Source organism: Rhineura floridana, chromosome 4, assembly GCF_030035675.1.
Source record: "Rhineura floridana isolate rRhiFlo1 chromosome 4, rRhiFlo1.hap2, whole genome shotgun sequence".
Lineage (NCBI taxonomy): Eukaryota > Metazoa > Chordata > Lepidosauria > Squamata > Rhineuridae > Rhineura > Rhineura floridana.
In genome coordinates this window covers 191,580,007-191,607,119 of record NC_084483.1, presented here as the reverse complement: position 1 = coordinate 191,607,119, position 27,113 = coordinate 191,580,007, and the positions used below count along the sequence as shown (strand labels likewise).

General features: G+C 41.1%; 1 protein-coding gene across 3 annotated transcripts in view; it reads left to right on the top strand.

Annotated features, from left to right (window-relative positions):
* The window catches only part of FSHR (follicle stimulating hormone receptor), a 148,449-nt gene that overhangs the window by 66,188 nt on the left and 55,148 nt on the right, over positions 1-27,113 (top strand). For 2 of the 3 annotated variants that reach the window (XM_061625658.1, XM_061625656.1), the window contains exons 3-4: positions 15,544-15,618; positions 22,920-22,994. In XM_061625658.1, coding sequence (XP_061481642.1) covers positions 15,544-15,618; positions 22,920-22,994 — 150 coding nt within the window. The remainder of the gene's footprint in view (positions 1-15,543; positions 15,619-22,919; positions 22,995-27,113) is intronic. The other variant, XM_061625657.1, reaches the window with a different exon arrangement.

Genomic DNA, 27,113 nt, shown 5'->3' with positions numbered 1-27,113 from the left:
TGCACTGGCTGCCCATTTACTACCGGGCCAAGTTCAAGGTTCTATTGTTGGTGTACAAAGCCCTATACAGCTTGGGACAAGGATACCTGAAATACTGTCTTATCCCTTATATATGCAGTCGATCACTGCACTCTGCAGATGAGGGCCTCCTGCAGATTCCATCTTATCAGGAGGTCCTATGCACAACATAGGAAGCGGACCTTTAGTGTGGCGGCACCTACCCTGTGGAATTCCCTCCCCTTAAATATTAGGCAGGTGCCATTTCTGTTATCTTTTCAGCACCTTTTGAAGACTTTCCTATTTCAACAAGCCTTTTAAGCTGAGACCTATCCCAGTCTGCGTCTGTGTTGGAATTGCTTTTAATATGTTTTTTAAAAAAAAAACAATATTTTTTAACCATTTTAAAGATGTTTTTAAAGCTTTTTTTAAAAAAATGTTCTTATTTTGTTTTAATGTATTTTAAGGTCTGTTTTTATGATGTTTTGATGTGTTTTTAGCGCTTTTGTTTGCCGCCCTGGGCTCCTGCTGGGAGGAAGGGCAGGATATAAATCAAATAATAAATAATAAATATTTTGAAGAAATGTTGATAAATGAAAGGAAATATTGATAAAAGTATCATTCTTAATATTGATATTTTAGAGCCTCATTTTAAAAAAAAATATTGAAATTTTAGAGGCGGATCCACAACGATTGAGAATAAACGAATTAATGGAAAGTTCGGTACCAAATCCGAATTGGGTGGGATTCTAGCTAATCCCTATAATTGGTTCTGACCTCTGGATTATTCTCTGGCCCTTCTTTCCAGTTTGCCATCTGATCTTAATAGCTCTTTGGCCTAGATTCCCAGTTCCCGACTTGCTCCAGGCTGCTGCTCACAGCCCATCCATAACAGTTAATATAGGAAAGTTGATAAGGCAAGTAGTCACATCTGGCCTGTGGGGGGTTAACTCCCATGAGGGATTTTCTGGCCCCTTCCTGGAATATCCACCTTTCATTTCAGAACGAGGAAATCTCTCTAAGCCATTATTTCTAAGCTAACCAAAAGTGCAGGCAGCAGTCTACTCAACCGCTCAATTACAAGCAAACCTCCCACCTTCCATTTTCTAGCTAATGAATGCAAGGGTCTTGGGCTAACTGACAAGCACTAATTTGATAGAACTATTTTATCTGCATATGTATTTGTATTAATTGCCATTCAAAAACCTTCACTATTAGGCTGCCTGCATTTTTTATTATTATTAGTTTTTTCTTCTGCAAGAGTTCTCTGCTCCCTGAAGTCCTTCTCGTTGCTACCTTTCCGGCTGTGGACCTGTCCTAGGGGGTGTCTGTTCTAAGTTAGGTGGAAGAAAGATTGCCAGGCCTCATGGCTTAACGTGAAGTTTCAGCCACTCCATCCCTTTCTTAAGGTCTCCACGGGAAGGAGTGAAGCATGGATGGGGAACCCATGGCCTTCCATATGTTGTTGGATGATACCTTCCATCATCCCTAGCTATTGACCATGCTGTCTGAGGCTAATGGGAGCTGGAGTCTAAGAACATGTGGGGGCCACAAGTTCCCCATACCTGGAGTAAAATCTCAAGGTGAGGGGCCAAAGTTAATGAGACTGGACTAATTTCTGTTCACCTTGATCAGAGCATTCCCTATAAGCTGTGCCTTCCAGTTCATCAGCCTTCACCCAAGGATCTAGACACAGCCAGGCGTTGACCAGCTGACAGGGTTCAGCCCTGCCCGTTCCTTGAGCCTAGGGTCTCCTTGGAGAAAAAGGAACAGAGGGAGCACCCATCCAGCAACACTGTGACAAAACTGCCATGGTTGCAAAGCCTTCAGACCCTGGCATTTGAGCTGCAGGACTGGAGGTCTCCATAACAGCTGCCTGGACTCCTGGCTGGCTCTCAGACTTTCCCTCTCCCCCATCACCCCTGAGCCCACAGAAGCACAGTGAGCCAGGTAGGAGCTTCAGCAAAGTGCCCAGCTAGCCACACGAGACTACTCCTCACATTCAGAAGGAGTGAAAAACCTGCCTGGATCAGGGCCCAGCTAAGAGTCAGGAAGGGGCAGAGCCTCCAGCTTCTATTTTAGCCATCAGTCTGAGCCAGACCATTAGTGAAGCAACAGCTGCCTTGGGGCTCTCTAGTATGTGGTCATCCAGCTGTTAGGTGTATACCTGCAAGCTTCTCCAGAAATGGGGAAATCAGCCAAGTGTCTTCCATGCCTCCAGCAGGTGCTGTTAAGCTCCACCCCCTTGATCTGCCTGGCACTACCCTTAGCTCAGGAACAAGCCACATGAGACTTAGGAACCATAGGTGGGCTAGAGGAGAGATTCAGCTAACCATCCTCTCCATGCCTCCATTGTAATAGCCCTTTTGATAATGTTTTAAGAGACTCTTGAATTTGGACCAGATGCCTACAAATGAGATTAGGATTCATAAACTGCCTCTTGAATACTGTTCATATGACCCAAATATTGAAATGCACAGCAAAACTCATGTTGATTTTGTGGTCTCGCGTTCAAGGGTATACTCTCAAGGGACAGCAATTTGTGAGCTACACTCCTGATTTACATTACTAGAGCTTATGCAGGGCTCTCTCTGTCTGGAGGCCAATGAGCCTAATGCTGAATTTTCATGACTCTATATATGCATTTTCTCTCAGGGAGTAGAGAACAAGCTTTTAATGTTCTCGTGGGGTGTTGCCCTCCCCTTTCCTTCCAGTCTGAAAGAATGTTTTGGCACATTAAATCAAAAAATTAAATAACGTGGGAAAAGTCCCTGTGAATGCCGAGACTAGAGAAGCCATGTCTCAAATAGCTAGGAGGGCAGTAGGGATGGGGGGTAATATTCACAAAATCAGATTTAGTACCGGATTTTGACATAATCCGACAATCCGCATTGTTTTTGGATCTCTTGCAGTGGGGTGTGGCTGCCATTCGCACGGCTTTTTTTCTTTTTAAATTGCTCTGAATTTTACGTTATTCTCTTTGTAATCAGCTTTCCTGTAAGCTGATGCATTCTTAACTCAGTGGAACAAGTGCCTGCAGCATAAGCATTTTCATTCGCATTTTTGTTAGCAATTGCACCATTTTTTTGCTGGAAAAAACCCTGAGAATCAGCAGATGCATAAACAATCAGGAACAAAAAGACCCGGCGGATCAGTACTGAAAGCAGGACTGTCAGAATTCAGATGGATAGGAACTAGCTTCTGAACCTCATGCCTAGTGATCAGCTGACAGTACATGGGCCAGAACTGGCCAACGAAGCATCTTTAACTGGTCCACAATGGCCCTACCAAATTGGTAAAGGGTTGTTCTCTCTCACCGTTCCCTGGTCCCAAATCCAACAACTTCACACTCTTTGTCTTCCTAACCAAAGCAGTTTATCCCAAACAGGGGTGGAGAACCTCAGGTGGGGTAGGTGAGGGGCAAATATGACCCTCCAGGCCTTTCCATTTGACCTTCAACTCCTCCCCAAGTAACACCTCTCACTGACCCTGATCACTGCCCTCCTTGACTGCTTTTGCTTAGCTGGACTGTGCCCTTGAACTGTGATAATTCTAGATGGAGGATTGACAGATGTGTGTATAGAAACCTCTGACTTGTACAAAGACATGAGCCATGTTTGCTGCTTGACCCACTTTTGCCTCTAGTGGCACTCACATTTGCCTCTGGCCTTGCCTATCTCTGGGTAGGACCACTGGGGAGGGCCCCACAAGGCTGCCCACAAAAGCATGCAGCCCTCAGACTGAAAAAGATTAGAATTAGGATCCAATTCTAATTCCTGGTTGCTCAATAGTTATTATCTTGGAAGCAGAACGAGGATCTCATTGAAGATGGAGACATCTATATGCTTAGTCCAGGAGAAGGGAAACTTGTGGCACTCCAACTGTTGGTTGGATTCTCAACTCCCATCAGCATCAGCAGTCATGTCCAATGGTTAGAGGTGATCAGAGTTCTAGTCCAGCATCTGGCGAGCCAGTGGTTTCTCAGCCCCATCTTAATCCTTTGTAGGACCAACACTCCAATTGTTCTGTGATACGCTAGTCAGGCCTCTGCTGTCCAACCACATTTTTTTATTGGCTGCAAAACTCCTAGTCCTGTCCACACTGTAAAAGACATTTGACTCAACCAATCATATATCTTTGCCCAATCATCTGGCCAGTGGAGGCTCATCCATTGGGGCAAATGGGGTGCTGCCCCATCAGTCAACCCCCGGCTTATTATGTACATCCAGTTCAGAGGGGAGCTCGGGCTCTCAGCTTCCTCTTCTTTAGCATCCTTAGAAGGATGGGGGGAAACCTAGACTTAGTTGGCTCTGCCTGTCATTGGCTCCAGCTCTGCCTACTGTTGGCCTCCCTGCCATCCACCCTAATGGGCACCAGCCACCACTGCATCCAGCTATTGCACGATGGAGCCTAATCTGGTATCTAGTGTGTTTCAAGCTTGTAGGCTCCCGCAAATTATGCCCACCCTACCCAAAAATTTGGCTATGGAAAGAAAGTGGAAGGTTGTTTTCTATGAGAGCACAGCTGGCAAAGTTCTGCCAAAGCTTGGCAATGCAAGGCAATCAGACAATGGCTCAATAGCATAATTGAGAGGGCTTGTTTGTTTTCCCTCTTCCAACCCTCTTGTGGAGCACCTGGCAGTTTGCTATTTCTTGCCAAGACCTATCCGTGGGAGAGACCTTGACTATTGTGCTACCCTTACAGTTCCTTGAAGAAATTATTTTTTAAAAACATTGTTGATCATTTGTTATTCCTGCCAGTAACTCGCAGCTGCTATCACAGAGTAGAGCTTTCTCTATGTTTGTGACAGAACTTTTTGAATGAATGGGTGAAGACCGATGCTCTGTAAAAATGGTGCTTATTCATTTAGCCACAGTGGCCAGTGTTTCTGAGCTCATGTGCTGCTCCCAAATCTTCATAAAACCCAAAGAAACAATCTTACAGTTGCTACTGGGCAGTTTTGGAGAGTCCTATACCATATCAGTGGGGGAAATGAAAAGCACATCAAAGGGTCACAATACAGATAAAGCGGGAGTTGCCAGTCTGGCATCCATGAATACCAGTGTGCCGCCAGTACCTCTTATTGCACCTGCAAAAGGTCTCAGTAAATTACCCTTTAAAAATCAACAGTACCCAAGAGACCATTTGGTTTTCTTGCTCCATTGCTGTTTGCACAGCTCACCCTTTCCTACAGTGAACATGCATGCACCATTTTGTGAGCCTGTCTTTTTTTCCTGCTCTTTTAGATTATGTTGTGCCCCCACAGCATCCATTTTGTGTTGTTCCACCCTGCTCCTTGGCAGCCATTTTGTGACTGGCACCCACAGCATTTCCCCAACATTCCAAATGTGCCCAAAAAGGTTGGCAACCCCTGAATTACATTATATAGGCAAGAGTAAGGGGGAGAAATTCAATTCAGTTTGCATTTCAAGCTGAATCTGGCCGATTCTCACTTTCTGAAACAATATGAGAACTGAAACACAGCCATCCTTCGAAATTTGCACGTATCCGAATTTTTGCGATGCCGTTCTCCAACCAAGCAATGTTTACAAAAATGCATATATTAGGGGAAAGTGTGCAGACAAATGGATATGTGAGTGAAAAGAACATACAAAAATGCATTATATCAGGAGAAATTGCTTGTAAAAATGTGTACATTAGTCAAACCTGCATGCAAAAATATGTTAATTGGAAGAAATCCACACTAAAATGCTGAAGAATTTTCATGGGGATTTTTTTTAAAAAAAATTGCAAGTTGCTGCAGAAATGTGGAGAACTGAGTGGAAAAATGAGAAACTGAGAGAACCAAAATAGACAGAACCTTCCATCCTTAGCCAAGGGTATCTAGTCACCTTGTTTTAATTATTTTCAGTACTAAATATGATGGAAACATGGTGGCATGATATGAAATTGATGGCAATGTAGCTTGCAAGGTATCAATGGAGAGCACATTGATTCATACAGTTCGTCAAAATGATAAATAAATACAGCAGCTGTGAATTGTCATTTATATAAAGGTCAGTGTCATTTATTCTTTCCTGCAAAAAACAACACACAGCAACAAGAAATAGGGACATTTTTCGTCTATAACAAGCTTTCTGCTTATTGTTCATATTATGAGATCTCTTACCTACCCTCTAGTGCTGTGCCAAAAGTGGTATCCAACTCAGTCATACTCAAAACAGATCCACTGAAATTAATGTAGTTGCATCTATTATTTCCATGGGTCTACTTTGAGTATGACTTTTCTGAACACAATGCTTCCACATTTTCATGACTGTCCTCCATCAGTTAGTGAGAAAAGAAAATGCATTTGAATATTATCAAATGGGAGAGGAGAATTCTGTGAAATATTGCATGCACCATACCCTTGAGGTGGCCCAGGGGTTTTGTGAGTGCCCTTTCTTCCATTGCTCAAGTCATCTCTTGGGTGGTCTGCATTCTGCAGCCTTGCCACGTGCCTCCGCTTTCTGAAAACCCCATGGCATCCTCTTCTGGGCATTCCTGTAAGTGCAGGAAGCCAGGGAGGCTGTCTCCTGTGGTCCTGACAGCTGCTCGTTGGTTTTTTTTAAAAAATGAAGTCTTTTAACTTTTGAAGATATCAGTGCGCAACAGTGGAAGCTGGTCCAATAAGGCAGGTGGAGTATTGCCCCACTAAGTTCAGTCTGCCCTCAGCTGCCCCCCATTGGCCTTCCTGCCTTCCTACTTTCAGCCCGTCCAGAGGGAGGTCCTGCCTTTCAGTGTCCTTTCAGTTTCCAGTTTAGCCTCAGGCCCCATCTGCAGTATACATTTAAAGCTGTATTATTCCACTTTAAACAATCATGGTTCCCCCCCCCCATATAATCCTGGAAACTGTTTGTTAAGGTGCTGACAGTTGCCAGGCGACCTCTATTCCCCTCACAGAGCTACAATTCCCAGCCTTCCCTGGGAAGAGGGATTAATTGTTAAACCACTCTGGGAGTTTAATATTTCAAACCTCAGAAATGTAATGTCTCAGAAATTTAAAAATTTAAAACAAAGAACATCAGAAAATTCTGATCCTGTTATGGCTCTCTTGTTGATTTTCCAAGGAGATAAGATGCTCTTGGAAGTCGCTGATTCATAGGGTCGCCATAAGTTGTAATCGACTTGAAGACACATAACAACAACAACAAGCACTCTAAGGATCTAATAGTAACCTTACTAGTGGCAGCAAGGATTGTAATTGCTCGTCATTGGAAAAAGATTGATTACAATTTAATAGAATTATGGTACTCTCATGTATGGAACAGCTTTAATGGAAAAATTAACACAACAAAGATTGGCGAGGCAGGATCCAAATAAAAAAGACAACTTTCATATTAAATGGTTTATGTTTATAAGCTATGTAGCAGTGGGGGATCATGATTTCTATAAACCATCAACTCATGCCTCATTATGGAGGGATGGCTTCGGGTAGTCTATGCAGTTTATTGCACTAAATCCATCTACCAAAAATAAATTTCTGGATCTCTATGGCATTCCGTATATTAAATGTTATGTTTTTAAAGCTTACATTAATCTCAGTAACTCTCTTCCCCACCTCTTTTTTATTGATTGATTTCTTATTTTTATTATTATTATAATGTTAAAACATTTTTTATTTTTTATTTTTCTTCTTCCTTTTTAATTTATTTATGTATATATGTATATATGTTTTGATTGTATAAGCTATAGGTCAGTACATTGTAGCAGGCATTTAAATTATTACAAAGTTTTTGATTTATACACCTAAGAAGGTGATTTAAAAGAAAGAAAAAGAAAAAAATTAAGAAATGCAGTAGAAGATTGTTGACCATCTTGGTCAAGTCTTACTGCATATGGGGTTATGTGAGTGAGTGAGTGAAAGAGTGAGTGTCTGTGTGTGTGTGTGTGTGTGTGTGTGTACATGGACCACTCTGAAAAGACTATACAGGAAAACTCAAAGTGGAAAAGAGAACAATTATTAAACAAGGACAATTAACACAAAATTGAATTCTTTATATGCAACAATGTAAATAATGCGCCTTTTTTCTTTCTTTGGATGTATGTTATGTATTGTCTTATACTGTTCTGATATTTGTATGGCAAAGAAGAAATAAAATGTGTTTAAATTTTTTTTTAAGACATTAGAGAAGCATTCATGATGTAAAGTCCTCTTGAAATAAAATGGTTTTAACCAGGCATCTGAAACTCAGCAGGGATGGCACATCTCTGACTTCTAGCAGGAGGGAATTCTACAGAGCTCAGCCCACAAAATTGAACGCATGACAAGTAAGGGATGGGGACTTTCAAATGCTGTTGCACTACAACTTGCATCAACCCTGAACATTGGCTGGGACTGATAGGAGTTGGAGTCCACAGGTTCCCCCAGCCCTGGTACAGGTAATGGTTGCTCCCAATAAGCAGGATATAAATTTTAAAAATAAAATAATAATAGATATCTGCACAATGGTCACACAAAGACCGGTGAGATTGGCTTCTCTATAAATAGACATCATTGATTTCAGCAACTCTAACCTACTCTTGGATGTAGAAAAAGGATTAGAAGGATTTGCCTCTTAGAAGTGTTCAGGCAACTCATAATGGATGTAGCCATCCTCATGCTGTTCTATGGTGGCGGAGGTGGTGACGCTTTTATTTTCTGCTTTTTTAAAACAAGCAAAAAAAATTCATGTCTGGCAGCAAAATTATTAAATTACCCAGTCCTTTTTTCTTGCTGTTCCTGATCTGCCATAGCCTTTTAACAAAATCCATAGTATTGGTTCTGAAGCTGACCTTGTCTAATCATATCGATTGTGAGCAGCTGAAGGCTAATTGGGAGACCAGTTGCTATGGCAATGCTTGGGTCATGCATCAAAAGTGACAACATGGGATATTTTTTTAAGCTGTTTATGGAGAGTGGCTGAAAATATGTAGAGTTTTTATAAATTAAGAGATAATTCATTCAAATTAATTCTAGAATGTGACGATCAATGGGGAATCTTTTTCCCCCTTACTGCCTGCTCTCCCTTTTTGTTTCTTTCATTTTACAAGTTCTCTAAATTATATACAACTAGAGAAACAGTAGATTAAGTAGTAATTAATAATAGTATTTAGTAGTATTAATAATAATAGTAGTAACTCAACTGGCAAAAACCAAGACTTCTGCAAGCTCTAAGCCTTTGGCATGGGAGGTTGTGATAAATCAGTTTGTTAAGTACCAAATTAGATGACCCCTTAGCTCACCGCCCTCTCCATCTCCCTTCTACCAGGCAATGAGCCTGACAGCTGACCCTCTTCCCTACTGTAGCACAGAGAGATGCAAGCAACTCACAGCTCCCAACCACCCCTGCAATAGTACTAAGCTAGATAGACCATAGGTCTGACTTGGTGTCTTATGCTACAGAGACAGAATGCCCCATGGGAATGATGGTTTAGTATCTTTCCCAAGAGAATGCTGGGGTGGAAAAGATGCTTACCCCCATTGGTCATTTTAGCACTTATTATGAAAGTACTCTTCAGCCAGGCCTTGCAAGAAGAACTCCATGGACACCTTGTCAATTAATAAATAACACACACACACACACACACACACGTGTTGGAACTTCCCCTCCCTAAAGATTTTACAGTCTTTGGGGAGGATTTTCACCCACTCCATAAACATGCCAGAAACTTCAGTCCGGCACTACTATTCTTACTTACTTACTTACTTACTTACTTACTTACTTAAGAACATAAGAACATAAGAAGAGCCTGCTGGATCAGGCCAGTGGCCCATCTAGTCCAGCATCCTGTTCTCACAGTGGCCAACCAGGTGCCTGGGGGAAGCCCGCAAGCAGGACCCGAGTGCAAGAACACTCTCCCCTCCTGAGGCTTCCGGCAACTGGTTTTCAGAAGCATGCTGCCTCTGACTAGGGTGGCAGAGCACAGCCATCATGGCTAGTAGCCATTGATAGCCCTGTCCTCCATGAATTTGTCTAATCTTCTTTTAAAGCCGTCCAAGCTGGTGGCCATTACTGCATCTTGTGGGAGCAAATTCCATAGTTTAACTATGCGCTGAGTAAAGAAGTACTTCCTTTTGTCTGTCCTGAATCTTCCAACATTCAACTTCTTTGAATGTCCACGAGTTCTAGTATTATGAGAGAGGGAGAAGAACTTTTCTCTATCCACTTTCTCAATGCCATGCATCATTTTATACACTTCTATCATGTCTCCTCTGACCCGCCTTTTCTCTAAACTAAAAAGCCCCAAATGCTGCAACCTTTCCTCGTAAGGGAGTCGCTCCATCCCCTTGATCATTCTGGTTGCCCTCTTCTGAACCTTTTCCAACTCTAGAATATCCTTTCTGAGATGAGGCGACCAGAACTGTACACAGTATGCGGTCGCACCATAGATTTATACAACGGCATTATGATATCGGCTGTTTTATTTTCAATACCTTTCCTAATTATTGCTAGCATGGAATTTGCCTTTTTCACAGCTGCCGCACACTGGGTCGACATTTTCATCGTGCTGTCCACTACAACCCCGAGGTCTCTCTCCTGGTCGGTCACCGCCAGTTCAGACCCCATGAGCGTATATGTGAAATTAAGATTTTTTGCTCCAATATGCATAATTTTACACTTGTTTATATTGAATTGCATTTGCCATTTTTCTGCCCATTCACTCAGTTTGGAGAGGTCTTTTTGGAGCTCTTCGCAATCCCTTTTTGTTTTAACAACCCTGAACAATTTAGTGTCGTCAGCAAACTTGGCCACTTCACTGCTCACTCCTAATTCTAGGTCATTAATGAACAAGTTGAAAAGTACAGGTCCCAGTACCGATCCTTGAGGGACTCCACTTTCTACAGCCCTCCATTGGGAGAACTGTCCGTTTATTCCTACTCTCTGCTTTCTGCTTCTTAACCAATTCCTTATCCACAAGAGGACCTCTCCTCTTATTCCATGACTGCTAAGCTTCCTCAGAAGCCTTTGGTGAGGTACCTTGTCAAACGCTTTTTGAAAGTCTAAGTACACTATGTCCACTGGATCACCTCTATCTATATGCTTGTTGACACTCTCAAAGAATTCTAATAGGTTACTGAGACAGGACTTTCCCTTGCAGAAGCCATGCTGGCTCTGCTTCAGCAAGGCTTGTTCTTCTGTGTGCTTAGTTAATCTAGCTTTAATCATACTTTCTACCAGTTTTCCAGGGACAGAAGTTAAGCTAACTGGCCTGTAATTTCCGGGATCCCCTCTGGATCCCTTTTTGAAGATTGGCGTTACATCTGCCACTTTCCAGTCCTCAGGCACGGCGGAGGACCCGAGGGACAAGTTACATATTTTAGTTAGCAGATCAGCAATTTCACCTTTGAGTTCTTTGAGAACTCTCGGGTGGATGCCATCCGGGCCCGGTGATTTGTCAGTTTTTATATTATCCATTAAGCTTAGAACTTCCTCTCTCGTTACCACTATTTGTCTTAGTTCCTCAGAATCCCTTCCTGCAAATGTTAGTTCAGGTTCAGGGATCTGCCCTATATCTTCCACTGTGAAGACAGATGCAAAGAATTCATTTAGCTTCTCTGCAATCTCCTTATCGTTCTTTAGTACACCTTTGACTCCCTTATCATCCAAGGGTCCAATTGTCTCCCTAGATGGTCTACTGCTTTGAATGTATTTATAGAATTTTTTGTTGTTGGTTTTTATGTTCTTAGCAATGTGCTCCTCAAATTCTTTTTTAGCATCCCTTATTGTCTTCTTGCATTTCTTTTGGCAGAGTTTGTGTTCTTTTTTATTTTCTTCATTTGGACAAGACTTCCATTTTCTGAAGGAAGACTTTTTGCCTCTAAGAGCTTCCTTGACTTTGCTCGTTAACCATGCTGGTATCTTCTTGGCCCTGGCGGTACCTTTTCTGATCGGCGGTATGCACTCCAGTTGAGCTTCTAATATAGTGTTTTTAAACAACTTCCAAGCATTTTCGAGTGATGTGATCCTCTGGACTTTGTTTTTCAGCTTTCTTTTTACCAATCCCCTCATTTTTGTGAAGTTTCCTCTTTTGAAGTCAAATGTGACCGTGTTGGATTTTCTTGGCAATTGGCCAGTTACATGTATGTTTAATTTAATAGCACTGTGGTCACTGCTCCCAATTGGTTCGACAACATTTACATCTCGCACCAGGTCCCGGTCCCCACTGAGGATTAAGTCCAGGGTTGCCGTCCCTCTGGTCGGTTCCATGACCAACTGATCTAGGGAATAGTCATTTAGAATATCTAGAAACTTTGCTTCTTTGTCATGACTGGAACACATATGCAGCCAGTCTATGTCCGGGTAGTTGAAGTCACCCATTACTACCACATTTCCTAGTTTGGATGCTTCCTCAATTTCCTATCTCATCTCAAGGTCTCCCTGAGCATTTTGATCAGGGGGACGATAGATCGTTCCCAGTATTAAGTCCCTCCTGGGGCACGGTATCACCACCCACAACGATTCTGTGGAGGATTCTGCCTCTTCTGGGGTTTCGAGCTTGCTGGATTCAATGCCTTCTTTCACGTATAGAGCGACTCCGCCACCAATACGTCCTTCCCTGTCCTTCTGATATAGTTTATATCCAGGGATAACCATATCCCACTGGTTTTCTCCATTCCACCAGGTCTCGGTTATGCTCACTATATCAATGCTCTTCTCTAAGACCAAGCACTCCAGTTCTCCCATCTTGGTTCGCAGGCTCCTAGCATTAGCGTACAGGCACTTGTAAGCAGTGTCTCTCTTCAAGTGTCTTTGGCACTTGTGGTTAGGCCTGTGGTAATTTTGCTCTTCTGAATTTATATCCTGTGCCCCTGCTCTCACAATGCCTACTTCTAGGCCTACCCCTTTTAAAATTTCATCATTTCTTTGGTTTTTATCCCAGGGGGGAGGTTTATTCCGAACCGGACCTTTCTCAGCTCCTGTCGGGTTTCCCCCCTCAGTCAGTTTAAAAGCTGTTCTGTTTACTTACTTACTTATTTATTTATTTATTTTATATCCCGCCCTTCCTCCCAGCAGGAGGCCAGGGCGGCAAATGACATCCCATTAATGTATTATCACCTTCATTATCATTTATTACCCACCCTTCACCCAAAGGTTCCAGGGCGGGATATAATAATGTTAGAATATGACATTAAAATAATTTAAAAACAACCTAAAATCCCTAAACAGGGTGGATCCTAAAAATACATGTCTCAGGTGTCAAAGGCCAGGGTTAAGCGATGTGCCTTCAGCATTTGCCTTAAACCTTACAGCGAAGTTGCTAGACGCACTCAGTGGGGAGGAGGTGTCACAACTTAAGGGCCACCACAGTGAATGCGCTCTCCTGGGCCATCCCCCCTCAGGGCTTCCAAGGGTGGCAGAACTGCCAAGGAGACCCCCCTGTACAGATCTCAACATCCAAGAATGTCTGTTGGGAAGGAGGTAGTCTTTCAGATGTTTGGGACCTAAACCATTTAGATTTAATGTGAGCACCTTAAATTGGGCCCAGAAACAACCAATGCACCTGTTTTAAAACCGGGGTTCTATGAGATCTAAAGGGAGCCCCAGCTAGCAATCTGGCTACTGCACTCTGGACCAGTTGAAGTTTCTGAGTTGTCTTTGTGATGTTCCTGTATTAATGTATATATGGTAAGTGCTGTTTGTATAGAAGATACATGGTAAGTGGAATGAAAGAGGAGGGGGGAGTAAATGAGCAGTAGAATGCTGGATGATTGGCTGAGTGTTTGAATGGCTGGGAGTATAAATGGAAGAATGACAGTTGAATCTGGGTGGAGAATCTGTGGTGAATCTGGGTGGACGTTGCTGGGTTGTTTGAGAAGTGTTTGGTGGTGGATGTCAGCAGCGTGTGGAGAAAGAGAGAGTGGGAGTTCTAGTTCATGATAAGTCAAGTATCACAGAAATAGATGAAACCATATGCTTAAGTACCATTAGAAAAGTAATCTTGTTATCTCTGTTATTTAATAAAAACTATATTTGGTTTACCAAAGGCCTGATCCTTGGCTGGGGTTTCACAGACCAGAAGGGAGGGTAAGGTAATGACCAAGGCTGAAGGGAAACTGTAACAATTGGTGGCAGCGGTGAAGAGGAGATTATAACATTCATAAGTATCTAGAGCAACCCTGAGTTATGAGTTACCTGCAGTGATACAAGGGGGTTGGGGACAGCTTAAGCACGCAGTCACAGAGGTAACCTGATTGAGAGAGACTCAGGCAGAGTCTCTGGGGATACTGGTTATAGGATGTGACTGGTGGTGCTGCCTAGCAGGGGGATCTGGTGAGGTCTATGCTAGAGCGGAGAGAGAAACCATAAAAAAGGACAGTCCGGACTGGTGGAGTCCCTGGTGGTGCCTAGTGACAGACAGTAGCCACGAGCAGGTAGGAACCTGACAGGGAGAGCCAGGGAAGGGCGTCACAGTCTTCCTTAAAGATTGGGTGTTTGGATCCCCTCCAAGCCTGTGGTTTTGTAACTGTTTCTGCAGTAGAAGAAGATGAGTTTCTGCAGTAGAAGGAACTGCTGAAGTGGTCAGACCAGTCTCTTTGTTAAATTAATGGCCTTAGCAAAGCCTGTTAAGCATCCTTCTTACGTGATGAAAGAGTCGGCTGTGTTGCCATAGAAACAACTAGCTAATGATACTTCCAGATGGCTGAATTGCTCATCTGGCACAGCCCAAGTAGAATATCACTTTTGTATGTATAAACAAACTCCCTGCAAATAGAAAAATAGCACATCAAAGAGAGTGGTTGTAGCCTAGTCATTTTCCTGCTGTGCCTATTTTCATGGAGGATAAGGCTATCAATGGCTACTAGCTATGATAGCTATGCTCTGCCTCCATAGTTGGAGGCAGTATGTTTCCAAATACCAGTTGCTGGAGACCACAGGCGGGGAGAGTGCTCTTGTGCTCCAGTGCTTCTGGGCTTACCTTGGGCATCTGGTTGGCCACTGTGAGAATGCTGAACTAATGGGCCACTGGCCTGATCCAGCAGCTGTTCTGATGCTCTTATGTTCTCCTTGCAAGTATTTATCTATCAGTCTGTTTAGAGCACTTATACCCTGCTCCTCAGTCACAAAAGCTCCCAGAGTGGCTTATGTACAATCAGTTAAAATAAGACAGTCCCTGCTCGTGGGCTTACGATCTAAACAATGTGACACAAAAGAAAAGAAGAGGGGAGGGGGAAAACACCCAAACTCAAGCACCAGTTCTTAGTTAAGTTGAAGTTCTCATGATATCCTGATTTTTTAGCAGATGAGAGCATTCAAAAATGCGATCCTCCACCTTCACTGTCCTACAGATCGCTGCTCCTGCAGTTGTAAACTACGCTGTTGAATCTAAGGTGCTGGAGGACTTTTTTCCTCCATCCTCTATTTCTGTAGCAGGTTCTTACAAATATATTCTTCTTTTAAGCCAGTTTTGTGTTTTAACACTCTCTAATCCAGGATTTGTGAATCATTCGAAGCTGGCACTCTTTTAAGTTATTCCCTTCATTTTTTTCAAGTATATTTGTACTGTTGATGCTTCCGAAAAATGGTGAGGCCACCTTGGCTTATGTTTCCATTTTCTTGACAGAGAAATCTCTCAGAATGACGCCTTGGGAACTATAGAATCGGATGTGTTCTCCCACCTTCCAAAACTCTATGAAATGTAAGTCAATAAAAGGGGGGATTGGAGGGCGGAGGCATTGTCAGAGAGTGGTGGAGCAAACTGTGAAATGGCATGTGTGTCCAGGGCCACCAAGAGCCCCAGTGTAAAAAAAATTTCAGGCCCCCCAGCAATGGTGGACCAGCTAAAAATATTTACACAGGATTTGTCTTGATGTGCAAAAAAACCCCAAATATGCCCTGCCTGGTATACAAATGAAACATGGAATATGAAAAGAAAACATTTATTCTTAAAGAACATATAAAAAAATTAAACATTTTTTAAAAACTTAAATTAAAATCACATATGTTATATTAAACAAAAAACAAATATGTCCTGCCTGATATACAAATGAAACCTGGAATACAAAAAGAAAACATTTATTCTTAAAGAACATATAGAAATTAAAGAACATATAAAAATAAAAATTTAAAGAACATATACAAATCATATTATAATTCACATTGCAGTAAATACTTGCAAAATGCAACCTTGCAAATTACAACTTTTTGCAAATTGCAATACTCATATAATGCAACTTATTTAAAATTAACTACTTAAAGCACCTGCTTTTTGTTTTTCACTAGAATGTTAAATTTTTACATTTTTATAATTTTGACAGGAGATCCTGTTTATTTGAAAACTAAGGGAAAATACAGATAGAAATATTTTTAAAAATAAATTGTAATTTTTTTGTAAAATATATAAGTAGGCCATTTAACCTTTTGTAATTAAAGGATAACTAAAACTTTTAATATATATACTTTATCATAATAAAATAAAATTGTACCCACAATTCACAAAATGCAACTTTATTCATAAAGAGCTACATTTTTAAAACAATTGATTCAGGAAAGTTGCATTTTGTGAAATTTACTGTATCACATGTATATCAGTGGCGCTTTAAGAGCTTTGTGATTTGCAAATAAATCAATAACTTCAGAAAATCGCATTTTCTCGCTAATTCAGCCTCAACAGTAAACCTAAATCTGCCAATCGGTTTGGGGCCATTGTAGACCTTAACATGTCCTCTATTTTAGAAAGACAACTAAAAAAGCGTTCTGCTTGAGCCACTGTTACTGGTATGGTGCAGAACAACCTTAAAGCAACAACTATGTTTGGAAAAAGAATTTCAAGTTTTAATTGTCTTAGACTATTCAAAAGGTTTATTGGCGAAAGAAAATTTTCTTGCAAATTTGATTTATATACTGGCTTAAGATGTATTAGCTCGTTGCAAATTATTTTCGCTAATATTTGCAGTTTTTTTGCCTTTTCTAGAATTCCTTCATCCTCTAATTCGTGGAATTTCCATAAAATGCTGAATAAAGAATTTATTGCTTTTGCCGCCTCAAATTGTGTTGTCATATTGCCAGTAACAGTGTCCAAAAGAACATTAAATACATTGCACTTGAATATCTTTGTTTGTGATGATAATCCATGGTAAGAATTGAAAAAATATCTAAAATTAAAAAATGTATTATAGTTATTTTAAATTCACTGTGATATAAAATAAAATAAATATGTGATATCATTTTTATGTTAATAATAAATATAATATTCATACCTGTTGAGAATATTAAGATCCTAATGACAAACATCAATAATATAAGCACCCACATGAACTAACCATACACTTCAAACCTTAAACTTGTATGTGTAACACAACACAATGTGTATCACACAATAACTTTGTTGTATTCACACGGTGTTCATTTATGAAAACATACAAATGCAACTGCACATAATGAGATGAGTGCACTGTCATACTGTCAAAGCGGAGAAGCGAATGTTCGTATAGAGTCAGAAATACTCTGAAATGCTTGATTCACTGCACAAGTTTGCAAGCCATTATTCAGAATTGTGTGTGCATTGAACATGAAATATATATTTTGTTAAGAATTACATTAAAATATAATTATATTCTGTTCTTAATATGTAATTAGTAGTTCTTTGGTTGATTAGAGTCTATATTGCAGGTAACTGACAGAATTTTGTATATCATTATTTTCTTTGACATTCACTGATTTTACAATGGATGTCAAAAACAATTGACAAATAATGATACTACCGAGAAAGAAAAAAACATATGCAACATAGTCGGTACCCGGGACCCCTTCCAGACCACCGGGCCCTGGTAATTTGTTCCGACTTTTCCCCGCTCTCGTTGGCCCTGCATGCGTCCATTGGGAGAAGCTATTCAAAAAGGATCTAGGGATAAGGGTTTTTTTCCTCTCTGCTTCTTTCTCTCTGTGTTGTTCTGTTATCAGGATTCACTTTTCAACCCCATCCTACTGGACTTGAGTGGAGATCATGTTCAGCATTTCACTGCTTCCACCTCATTGTACTGTATGAATGAGCTAAGGCAGCGTTTGCCAAACTTTTTACGTTTTAGGGGGGGTTCTGTAGGCGCTACCCCCTTTGATCACTTCCCTCCCTTCTCTAGATCAGACCTTCTCCCAGGAAACAGAAGAAGAAAGAATGCATGCCCACATGCCAGCCTCTCCCAATTCATATGTTACAAAGAAATAGAGCTGGCCCAACATTTTAGAGCAACAGTGGGTCATCATTTTTACCTCAAGGGCCACATTCCCTCATGGGCAACCTTCTAGGGGGTGCATACCAGATGTAGGTGGAGCCAGAGGCCAAAGTGGGATGGGGCCAGAGGAAAAATGGGTGGAGCAATAGATGAGTCTTACTTTTGTACAGTAGGCTACACTGTGGCTGTAAAAAGGAAAATGCTATTTTAGGCTGCATAACAGAAGTATAGTTTCCAAATCGCATGAAATATTAGTTCCCCTCTATTCAGCACTGGTTAGGCCTCATCTTGAGTACTGCGTCCAGTTCTGGTCTCCGCACTTCAAGAAGGATGCAGATAAACTGGAACAGGTTCAGAGAAGGGCAACAAGGATGATCAGGGGACTGGAAACAAAGCCCTATGAGGAGAGACTGAAAGAACTGGGCATGTTTAGCCTGGAGAAGAGAAGACTGAAGGGAGATATGATAGCACTCTTCAAGCAGATGAAAGGTTGTCACATAGAGGAGGGCCGGGATCTCTTCTTGATCATCCCAGAGTGCAGGACACGGAATAATGGGCTCAAGTTGCAGGAAGCCAGATTTTGGCTGAACATCAGGAAAAACTTCCTAATTGTTAGAGCCATACGACAATGGAACCAATTACCTAGAGAGTAGGGTTGCCATATTCCAGTTCCACAAATCCAGGCAGGTTAATTTGCATATTATGCAAATTATTTGCATATTATTTGCATATTATGCAAATATTTGCATATTAATATTTGGATTGTCCAGTTGTTTTGTTTTTGTGCCTAGGAATTACCACCAAAAACTGGGGAAAGATGTGAGAAATCTTTTTTTTAAAAGCAACATTTTCAGCCTTAAATGCCTAGACTCTAGTTTCCAACACTATGGAGTATTTATTGATTGATTAAGAGAATTTATATCCTGCCCTTTTGCTGTTAAAAAGAGCGCTCAGCACAGCTTACAAATATAATAAAAACAATAAAAATACACAATCAATATAAAAACATAATAAAAACACAAAATAGCAACAAACATAAAGTAAGTCAGGGCAGCAGCACGGTTAACCATTACATATACAATATATTTCAGAGATGTGGTGGGTGGAGAAAAACAAGCCAAAATGTTAGGAAAAGGAGTCTTTCACACCACATGCTCAGTTCTAAATACTATTGCAGCAAGTTTTACAAGTTCCTCCAGTATTCCACTGGTGCAGGCACCCAGACATTCAAAGTATCTGTATGTTTCTTAGGTTTTATAAAAGCAGAGCTTTGCTTAACTCAAAATTTCTCAACCACATCTACACAGATTCCACCTCCATACTCAAAATGAAACTGGGCCTGGAAGTGTACAACAACCCCACACATACCTTGCTAATTAGATTACCAATGCCAGGATGTCTGTCTTATGGACTACTCTCCTGCTCCCCCCCCGGGCATCATGAAAGACCCAGTCCTGGGCTCAGAAAGAAAATAAATATCTGGTCCTCTTCAAAGTATTGATAAGCCTCTTGTTTTAATTGAAATAATAATTATAAATTCTTGTTCTTATCACTAATGGGAGTTAATTATCTTGCATATGCTGCTGTTGCTTCTATGGCTGTAACGGAGTGAGGTTAAAGATAAGTGAAATGCAAATAGGGAAAAAAAACACAGAAGGCAGTAACACTTTCCTAAATGTAATACCATACCAACCACAACAAGATTCCTATGAGTAAGGCAAAAAACTAAGCATCTCACAACCAGTCAGGATTCCTAACCAAAAACCAAAAATATGATAAATGAAGAAATATGTATATAAGCATGACTATCAAATATATTTATTACTTACACAAACTGTAAAGATATTTATAGTGAAATCCTAAGTTTATTTATTCAGAAGCAAGTCCCAGCGTATTCAGTGGAGCTTACTCAAACAGGGACAGAACTGCAACCTCAAGTGATGAGCAACTTCATTCACACAACCCAAATTCTGAATCATGCCACTTTACGCTGTTTTGCAACTGTTTATACTTGTTTTATGGTTACTGGATTTTAAATGGCTTTATTTCTTGTTGTGAGCTGCCTTGGTTTCCAACCGTACCTCACAGGGGTGTTGGAAAGACTACTCCATACACGCACACGCACACACTGCAGATGTATAAATACATAGCCCATATAATAGTTTATTGTCAAACCAGTTGGTCATTGCAGAAAAATCAGTATTAGTTTTAAAAAAATCAGTATTACTTTCCTACAGAATAAAAACTGTAATACCTAAGTAAGCCCTGCCTACTTGCTTTAAAATAGGACTGGAGACAGAAAGAGTTAGAACACAAACATAATTCTTTTCTGCATTCACTCCAAAGTCCCATTGATTTTCAGCACATTCATAACCATGTCTACTCAAAGTAAGTCCTATTGAATTAAATGGGATTTACTTTGGGCATATGGGATTAGCATTGCTTTTACAAAAAGCAAGTATTGGGAAGGTTTTCAAAACACTGCCCAAGCTCTGACTCCTGCACACAAGAGGAAAAAAAACTGAAATGTATATACTTACCTAATTTGTGAGATTTTCAGATAAACAGGGGGTGAAACCACCATTTTGTTTTCTAGACACTGCCTCAGGTCAATGAAACTGAAACACAATCCCTGCTTGGCTGCAATGCTGAACGGGCGGGGTTAAAGCTACAAAGTGCTATAGTACAGTACTGTTTAAAGAAAGATTTAACAGTCGAGGGGGGTGGCTGACGTTTTTATGTATATCTCGAGAACCGGACCACCTAGAAACTTTTTTTTTTTAATTAAAGCTGAGAATCCGGGCCACATAAGGGGCTAGCCAGGCGCCGGGTGGCATGCATAGAATCCGGGTAAAACCCGGCTATCTGGGCAATATGGCAACCCTACTAGAGAGGTAGTGGGTTCTCCGACACTGGAGGCATCCAAGAGGCAGCTGGATAGCCATCTGTCGGGAATGCTTTGATTTGGATTCCTGCATTGCACAGGGGGTTGGACTTGATGGCCTTATAGGCCCCTTCCAACTCTACTATTCTATGATTCTATGACTTCAGCCATGTGAAAGTCAGAGGTTTCTGCACCCACACATATCTCTATCAGCCATCGAGGCAAACAAGAAGTGTTATCACACACAGAGCTCAAGGCCGCATTCCAGTCACGCAAAGGCACTCAAGAAGAATATACATCGGATCCCATGAGGGGTGTGACCTTGGGAGAGGATATGGCCTCACAAGAGTCTTGAGGGTCTAATAGGGAGCTTTGGGGGGCTGCATTTGCCCCCTGGGCTTGAGGTTCCTCACCCCTCGTTCAGAGTTTTAAAGGACAGTTATCAATGGCCTAGAAATGCACTGGCAATCAATACTGATGTAACACCTTCTGACCACCTGACCTCAAGCATCTGAGTGGCCACATTCAGCATCAGGTGAAGTTTCCAAGGCATTCAGACAGCCCCACATAGTGCACATTACAGTAATCTAATCTGGATGTCACCAGTGTATGAGGCCAGATCCATTTTCCCTAGATAGGGTCACAGCAGCCTAACTTGGTAAAAGGCACTCTGGTCTACACGTTGCACTTACCACACATGAATTCAGCATTCCAATGTATGATAAATGTATCACCCATTGTCTGTCTGGTTCAGTACAATGTGATATTTGAGTTGGGGCCACCCTATCATGCGTTTTTTCCAATCCGTGGCAATTTTTGTTGTTGTTGTTGTTGTTGTTGTTGAGAACAGGAAAACTAGTGACATGTTTGCAGGGGGCAGATTATTCCATCTTTCCACCATTTGTGCTCAAGGCAGATAAACTAACAATTTCAAACAAATCTATCCAATAGTAATCTATAACAAATAAGCAAAATGAATAGTCCAGTCAGCAGCAGCAGCAAAGAGAGAGAGGGAGTAGGTCATGATGTCACCATCCAAATGCCCTGGGAAAATCAAATAGTTATTCACCTGTCACCTAAGTCATAGCATCTTAGGCACTTGAGTGGTCATGTGTCTCAGTTTACAGAGGACAGTCCTTTATTTGAAGGAGACCTACATTTGAAGGGCTGTCTGGTCCAAGTCCATTCTAAATATAACCTTTAGAAGACAGAGAGAAATCTTTGAGATTTTTTTTTTACATTTTAATAAAATTTGTATCTATGCATATACATTAGCACACACATTTTATGCAAATCTATGTCCCCTTTTGATCTCTTTTGTGGCGATGTGTGCATGTTACTTTAGTAGGTGACCAAGCAAACATTACTGGGGTAGGTGTTCCAAAGATAAGGTGCCACCACTGAGAAGACCCTTTCTCTTTTCATCACTCATTGAATAGTGAAGGCAGTGAAACCTCAAGCAGAGCCTCTGACGATAGCAGATAGCTCGTATGGGAGACAGGAGAGCCCAACTTAGTTAGGGAGTTGTGCTGATTAAAATGGTTGGAGTGCGGGCAAGAATTTGCTAAGGGAATGCTAACCCCTGTAGCAATCATGCCTTGCACATGTAAGTGATGTTCTGCAACCCTTTTTATTATTATTATTAATTAGTAGTAGTAGTAGTAGTAGTAGTAGTTCATCATCATCATCTATGACAGTTGAACATGTGCTGTACCACTTGCGTAACAATGTCAACTCGCCTACTTCTTCTGCTAACGTTACACTAGATCAGCTGTGCAGATATTATTGCTTCTTCCCTCCCCAGAATATCATGCTATTAGGAAAACAAGATATTAGCTCCCATTATTCAAATTGCAATGGATGTTTTTCTTCTTTTTTCCACAGAAGGATTGAGAAAGCAAACAATCTTGTGTATATTGATAGACATGCCTTCCAGAATCTCCCCAATCTCAGATATTTGTGAGTATTCAAGGCTTTGCGGTTGTATAACTTTCCAGGAAAATGGCACATTTGCACAAACCTTTTATTGTCCTGTCTTTCCTTCTTCATGTTGTTTTTGCACAATAACTGCATAGTTCATTTCACCTTCCTTTTTGTTTGCTCTTTGGTTGTGGGGATAGTGCATACTCCAAGAACAAAACCTGCAATATTTTGCTGCTGGAAAATGAAAATGTTTATTCTGTAATTTAGCATGTTCATTACTCTGAGGGATTTTTACCTGTAACATCACTTCCTACTCCTCCATCCTCTGCCGTGCAAGCAACATGTTATGATATTAAAAACATTTTTTTCCTGCGTAAGTGTCTGAGCACTCGTACACCATGAAAAGAACGAAACAGGGAGTTGCTTCCAGAAAATATTATTAGCTGTCTTTTTAAAACCTAGCAAAGAACAACACTACCCTTCCCTTCGACCCTCTACTTAAGAAAACCTTGGTGTGTGTGTGTGTGTGTGTGTGTGTGTGTGTGTGTGTGTGTGTGTGTGAGAGAGAGAGAGAGAGAGAGAGAGAGAGAGAGAGAGCCTTCCATAGACTTCCTTCATGGAAGTCTGCGTGCTCTCCTTCTGTGCTAGAGTGGACATCTGGTCTGATGTTATTTGTAGTATGAGCCAGTAGTAGAAAGGATATCATATTTTCCTCTTCCCATCACTCGATCTATGGTCACAACCACACTTTTGGGATGGGAATGCTTATCTTCCAAACGTATCATAAGTAGGGGTGAGAAATTCAGTTTGCATTTGAAGCCGAATCGATCAACTTTACACTTTCCGAGACAATATGAGAACTGAAACACAGCCAATCTTCAAAATTCACACATATTTGAATTTTTCAATGCAGTTCGTCAACCAAACAGCGTTTACCAAGATGCATACATTAGGGGGAATTGTGCATAACAATGCATGTACGAGTGAAAATAATATACAAAAATGCATTATATTAGGAGAAATTGCTTGCAAAAATGTGTACTAGTCAAAATCACCTACGAAATTTGTGTTTATTAGGAGAAATTCACACTAAATGCTGGAGAATTTTCATGAGGATTTTTTTTTAAAAAAATTGCAAATTGCTGCAGAAATGTAGAGAACTGAATTTAAGATTGGAAAAATGAGAAACTGAGAGAACCGAAATTGACAGCACTTTCCATCCCTAATCAAAAGCCTCATGTGACAAGTCCAAATAAGCACTGTGATGCAGATGGAGGTCCACAACCAGATATGAATTTACATCTGGATTGGCTATGCATCTGGTTGGCACTTTCAGGGAGGTCCATCGCCCAGCAGCAGAGAACAGGCTTTGCATACCAAAGGTTCCGGGTTCAACCCTGGTATCTCCAGGTAGGGTTGGGAATGACTTCTGTCTTAAACGCCAGTGTCAGAAAAGGCCAGGCTTCCCCAGCCAGGTGCCCTCCAGGAGTGTGAGACTGTAACTCCCATCAGCCCCAAACCAGGATGGGATGATTGGAGTTCTAGTCCAAAACAGTGGGGATGTCTGGCTCAGTACTGAGCTAGATGTGACAATGGGCTGATTCAGCATAAGGCAACTTCTTGTAGTTCCTCTGTTCCCTCCTGATGTGGGCCTCCCTTGCTGGAACAGGCAACTCAGAACTGGATTGGCAACTATTAGGCAAAGAATAAAGCAACCCCAATAATCCAGATATTCTAAAAAAGTAATTCTACCCTCACTCACTCACGCAGCCACTCATTTTCTTTTCTCCTGCCTATACAGTGAACATTTAAACTTTTCCATTTATATACAGTGATGAAATGCCTTTTAATAAGAATGCATCTGATTGTCAAGCTTAATTCCACATTTGTTTAAATAGCATCCTTCACAACGGAGGCAGTCTCACGACATGCTTGCCACATCTGCTCCCATGGGGTTTCCATCATAATTCATGGATAATTAATCCCACCCTTTGAAAAAAGTTTCCTCCAAAAATAGTCAAGCTGCTGTTAGCATCTGACCTGAATGCAACTGATGATATCTCTTTGGTCGTGATTCAAGAAAAAAAAAACCTAATTAGATCCAGTGGACTTTGTTAAAATGGAGAGGTAGCTTAGGGCCTTTGTGGACTACCCTCTTCCCCCACACACACTGATTTTATTCTTAGCATAGCACTCGCACTGGCCCTAATTCAGGAGAAGTGGTACAATACCAAATCCCTACACACAAGATTCCTTAGAGCAGAGGAGGAAGAGTGGTAGAGAGCATTGCTATAGTGGAGAGAAGGAGCCTTGTGGGTGATCACTGGGGAAGGAAAGATCTGTCAGTGTTGGTTCTCTCAGTTTCTCCTTTTCCCAGTCATAGAATCATGGAGTTGGAAGGGACCTGTAAGGCCATCAAGCCAACCCCTTGCTCAATGCAGGAATCCAAGTTAAATCATATCGGAGAAGTAGCTATCCAGCTGCCTGTTGAATGTCTTAAATTCAGTTCTCCACATTTCTGTAGCAATCTGTGTTTGTTTGTTTTTAAAGTCCTGATATTCATTTTTTTATACACATTTTCCTTAATGTTTGCATTTTTGTAAACATTGGTTGGTTGGTGAACTGCATTGCAAAATTCAGATATGTGCAAATTTTGAAGGATGGCAATGTTTCCATTCTTGTATCATTTTGGACAGTGCAGATATGATAGATTTGTCTTTAAACATGAACTGAGTTGAACTTTTTTCTCCATCCCAAGTGATCTCACCTTAATTTTTCAGGTTGCGTACACACCAACCCGTTTGTACCACAAAAATCAGGTTTTTCTCAATCTGGAATCATCCATGCACATCCTCAGCATGCTGCTTTCAGTCTAGATCCTGCTGTCCACAAGGGGTGTATGTGGGTTTTATTATTATTATTAATAGCATTGCGCAGGTGTGGATACACGCCCCATTGCCAGGATCTCCTACATCTGTTTTCAGATGGACAGACTCAGGGTAATGCAGAACCAGTCTGCAATGAGCTTTTATGTTCAGAATGAAGCCAGTTTCTCAAGAAGCACTTTTCAGGGACAAAAAATATGCAGTAGATCTTGATTGTGTGTGGACTGCGTGGGGGGGAGTGCTCAGTCTCCACTGATTCTAGAATAAAGTGTTGTGTGTATGCAGTCTTTGTTTGAAAAGGGGTCCCAGAGGTCACCTTCGTCCTTCTCCTCCTCAGTTGAGGCTTGACCTGCAGGTAGCAAAGGGAAAACTAAAAACAGTCAAGCACGTGTGTCTTATTTATTATTTTATTTATTTATTATTTAATTTATCTCCTGCCCTTCCTCCCAGTAGGAGCCCAGGGCGGTGTCTTCATCCTGTTTGAATGGTCAGATGCAGTGTTGTGGTAGAGCAGTAAAGTGGGGGGGTGTAATGGAGGAGTAAGGATGCTGTCTGTTTTTTGCAGCAGAAGCGGTGATGTCATATTGGTGGAGTGATATTTGCCAGTCATTATTAGGGATAGAAAGATCTGTTAATTTCAGTTCTCTCCATTTCTTATTTTTCTAATTTTAAATTCAGTTCTCCACATTTCTGCAGCAATTTTTTAAAAAAAATGTCATGAAAATTCTCCAGCATTTTAGTGTAAATTTCTCCTCACACAACACATTTTTGCAGGCAGGTTTGACTAATGTAAACATTTTTGCAAGGAATATAATGCATTTCTGTATGTTATTTTTGCTCATATGCTAATTTTTATGCACACTTTCCCCTAACATGCATTTTTATAAACATTGTTGGGTTGGTGAACTGCATGACAAAATTCGGAGAAGTGTGAACTTTGAAAGATAGTTGCTCTCTCGTTCTCATATTGCCTCGGAAAGTGCAAATTAGATTTGCCTTCAAATGCAAACTGAATAGAATTTGTCACTCATCCCTAGTCACTATAACCTTGAGGATGTTAGAAGACAGTATCTGGCCTGCCACATAATCCCATTCTTGACAGCCAATGTGACATAGTAGTGGTCAGAGTGTTGGACTAGGACCTGGGAGACCAGGGTTTGAATCCCCGTTCATACATGAAGCTCACTAGGTGATCTTAGCCACTATCTCTCAGCCTAACCTACCTCACAGGGTTGTTGTGGGGATTAAAAGAGGAGTAGGAGAACCATGT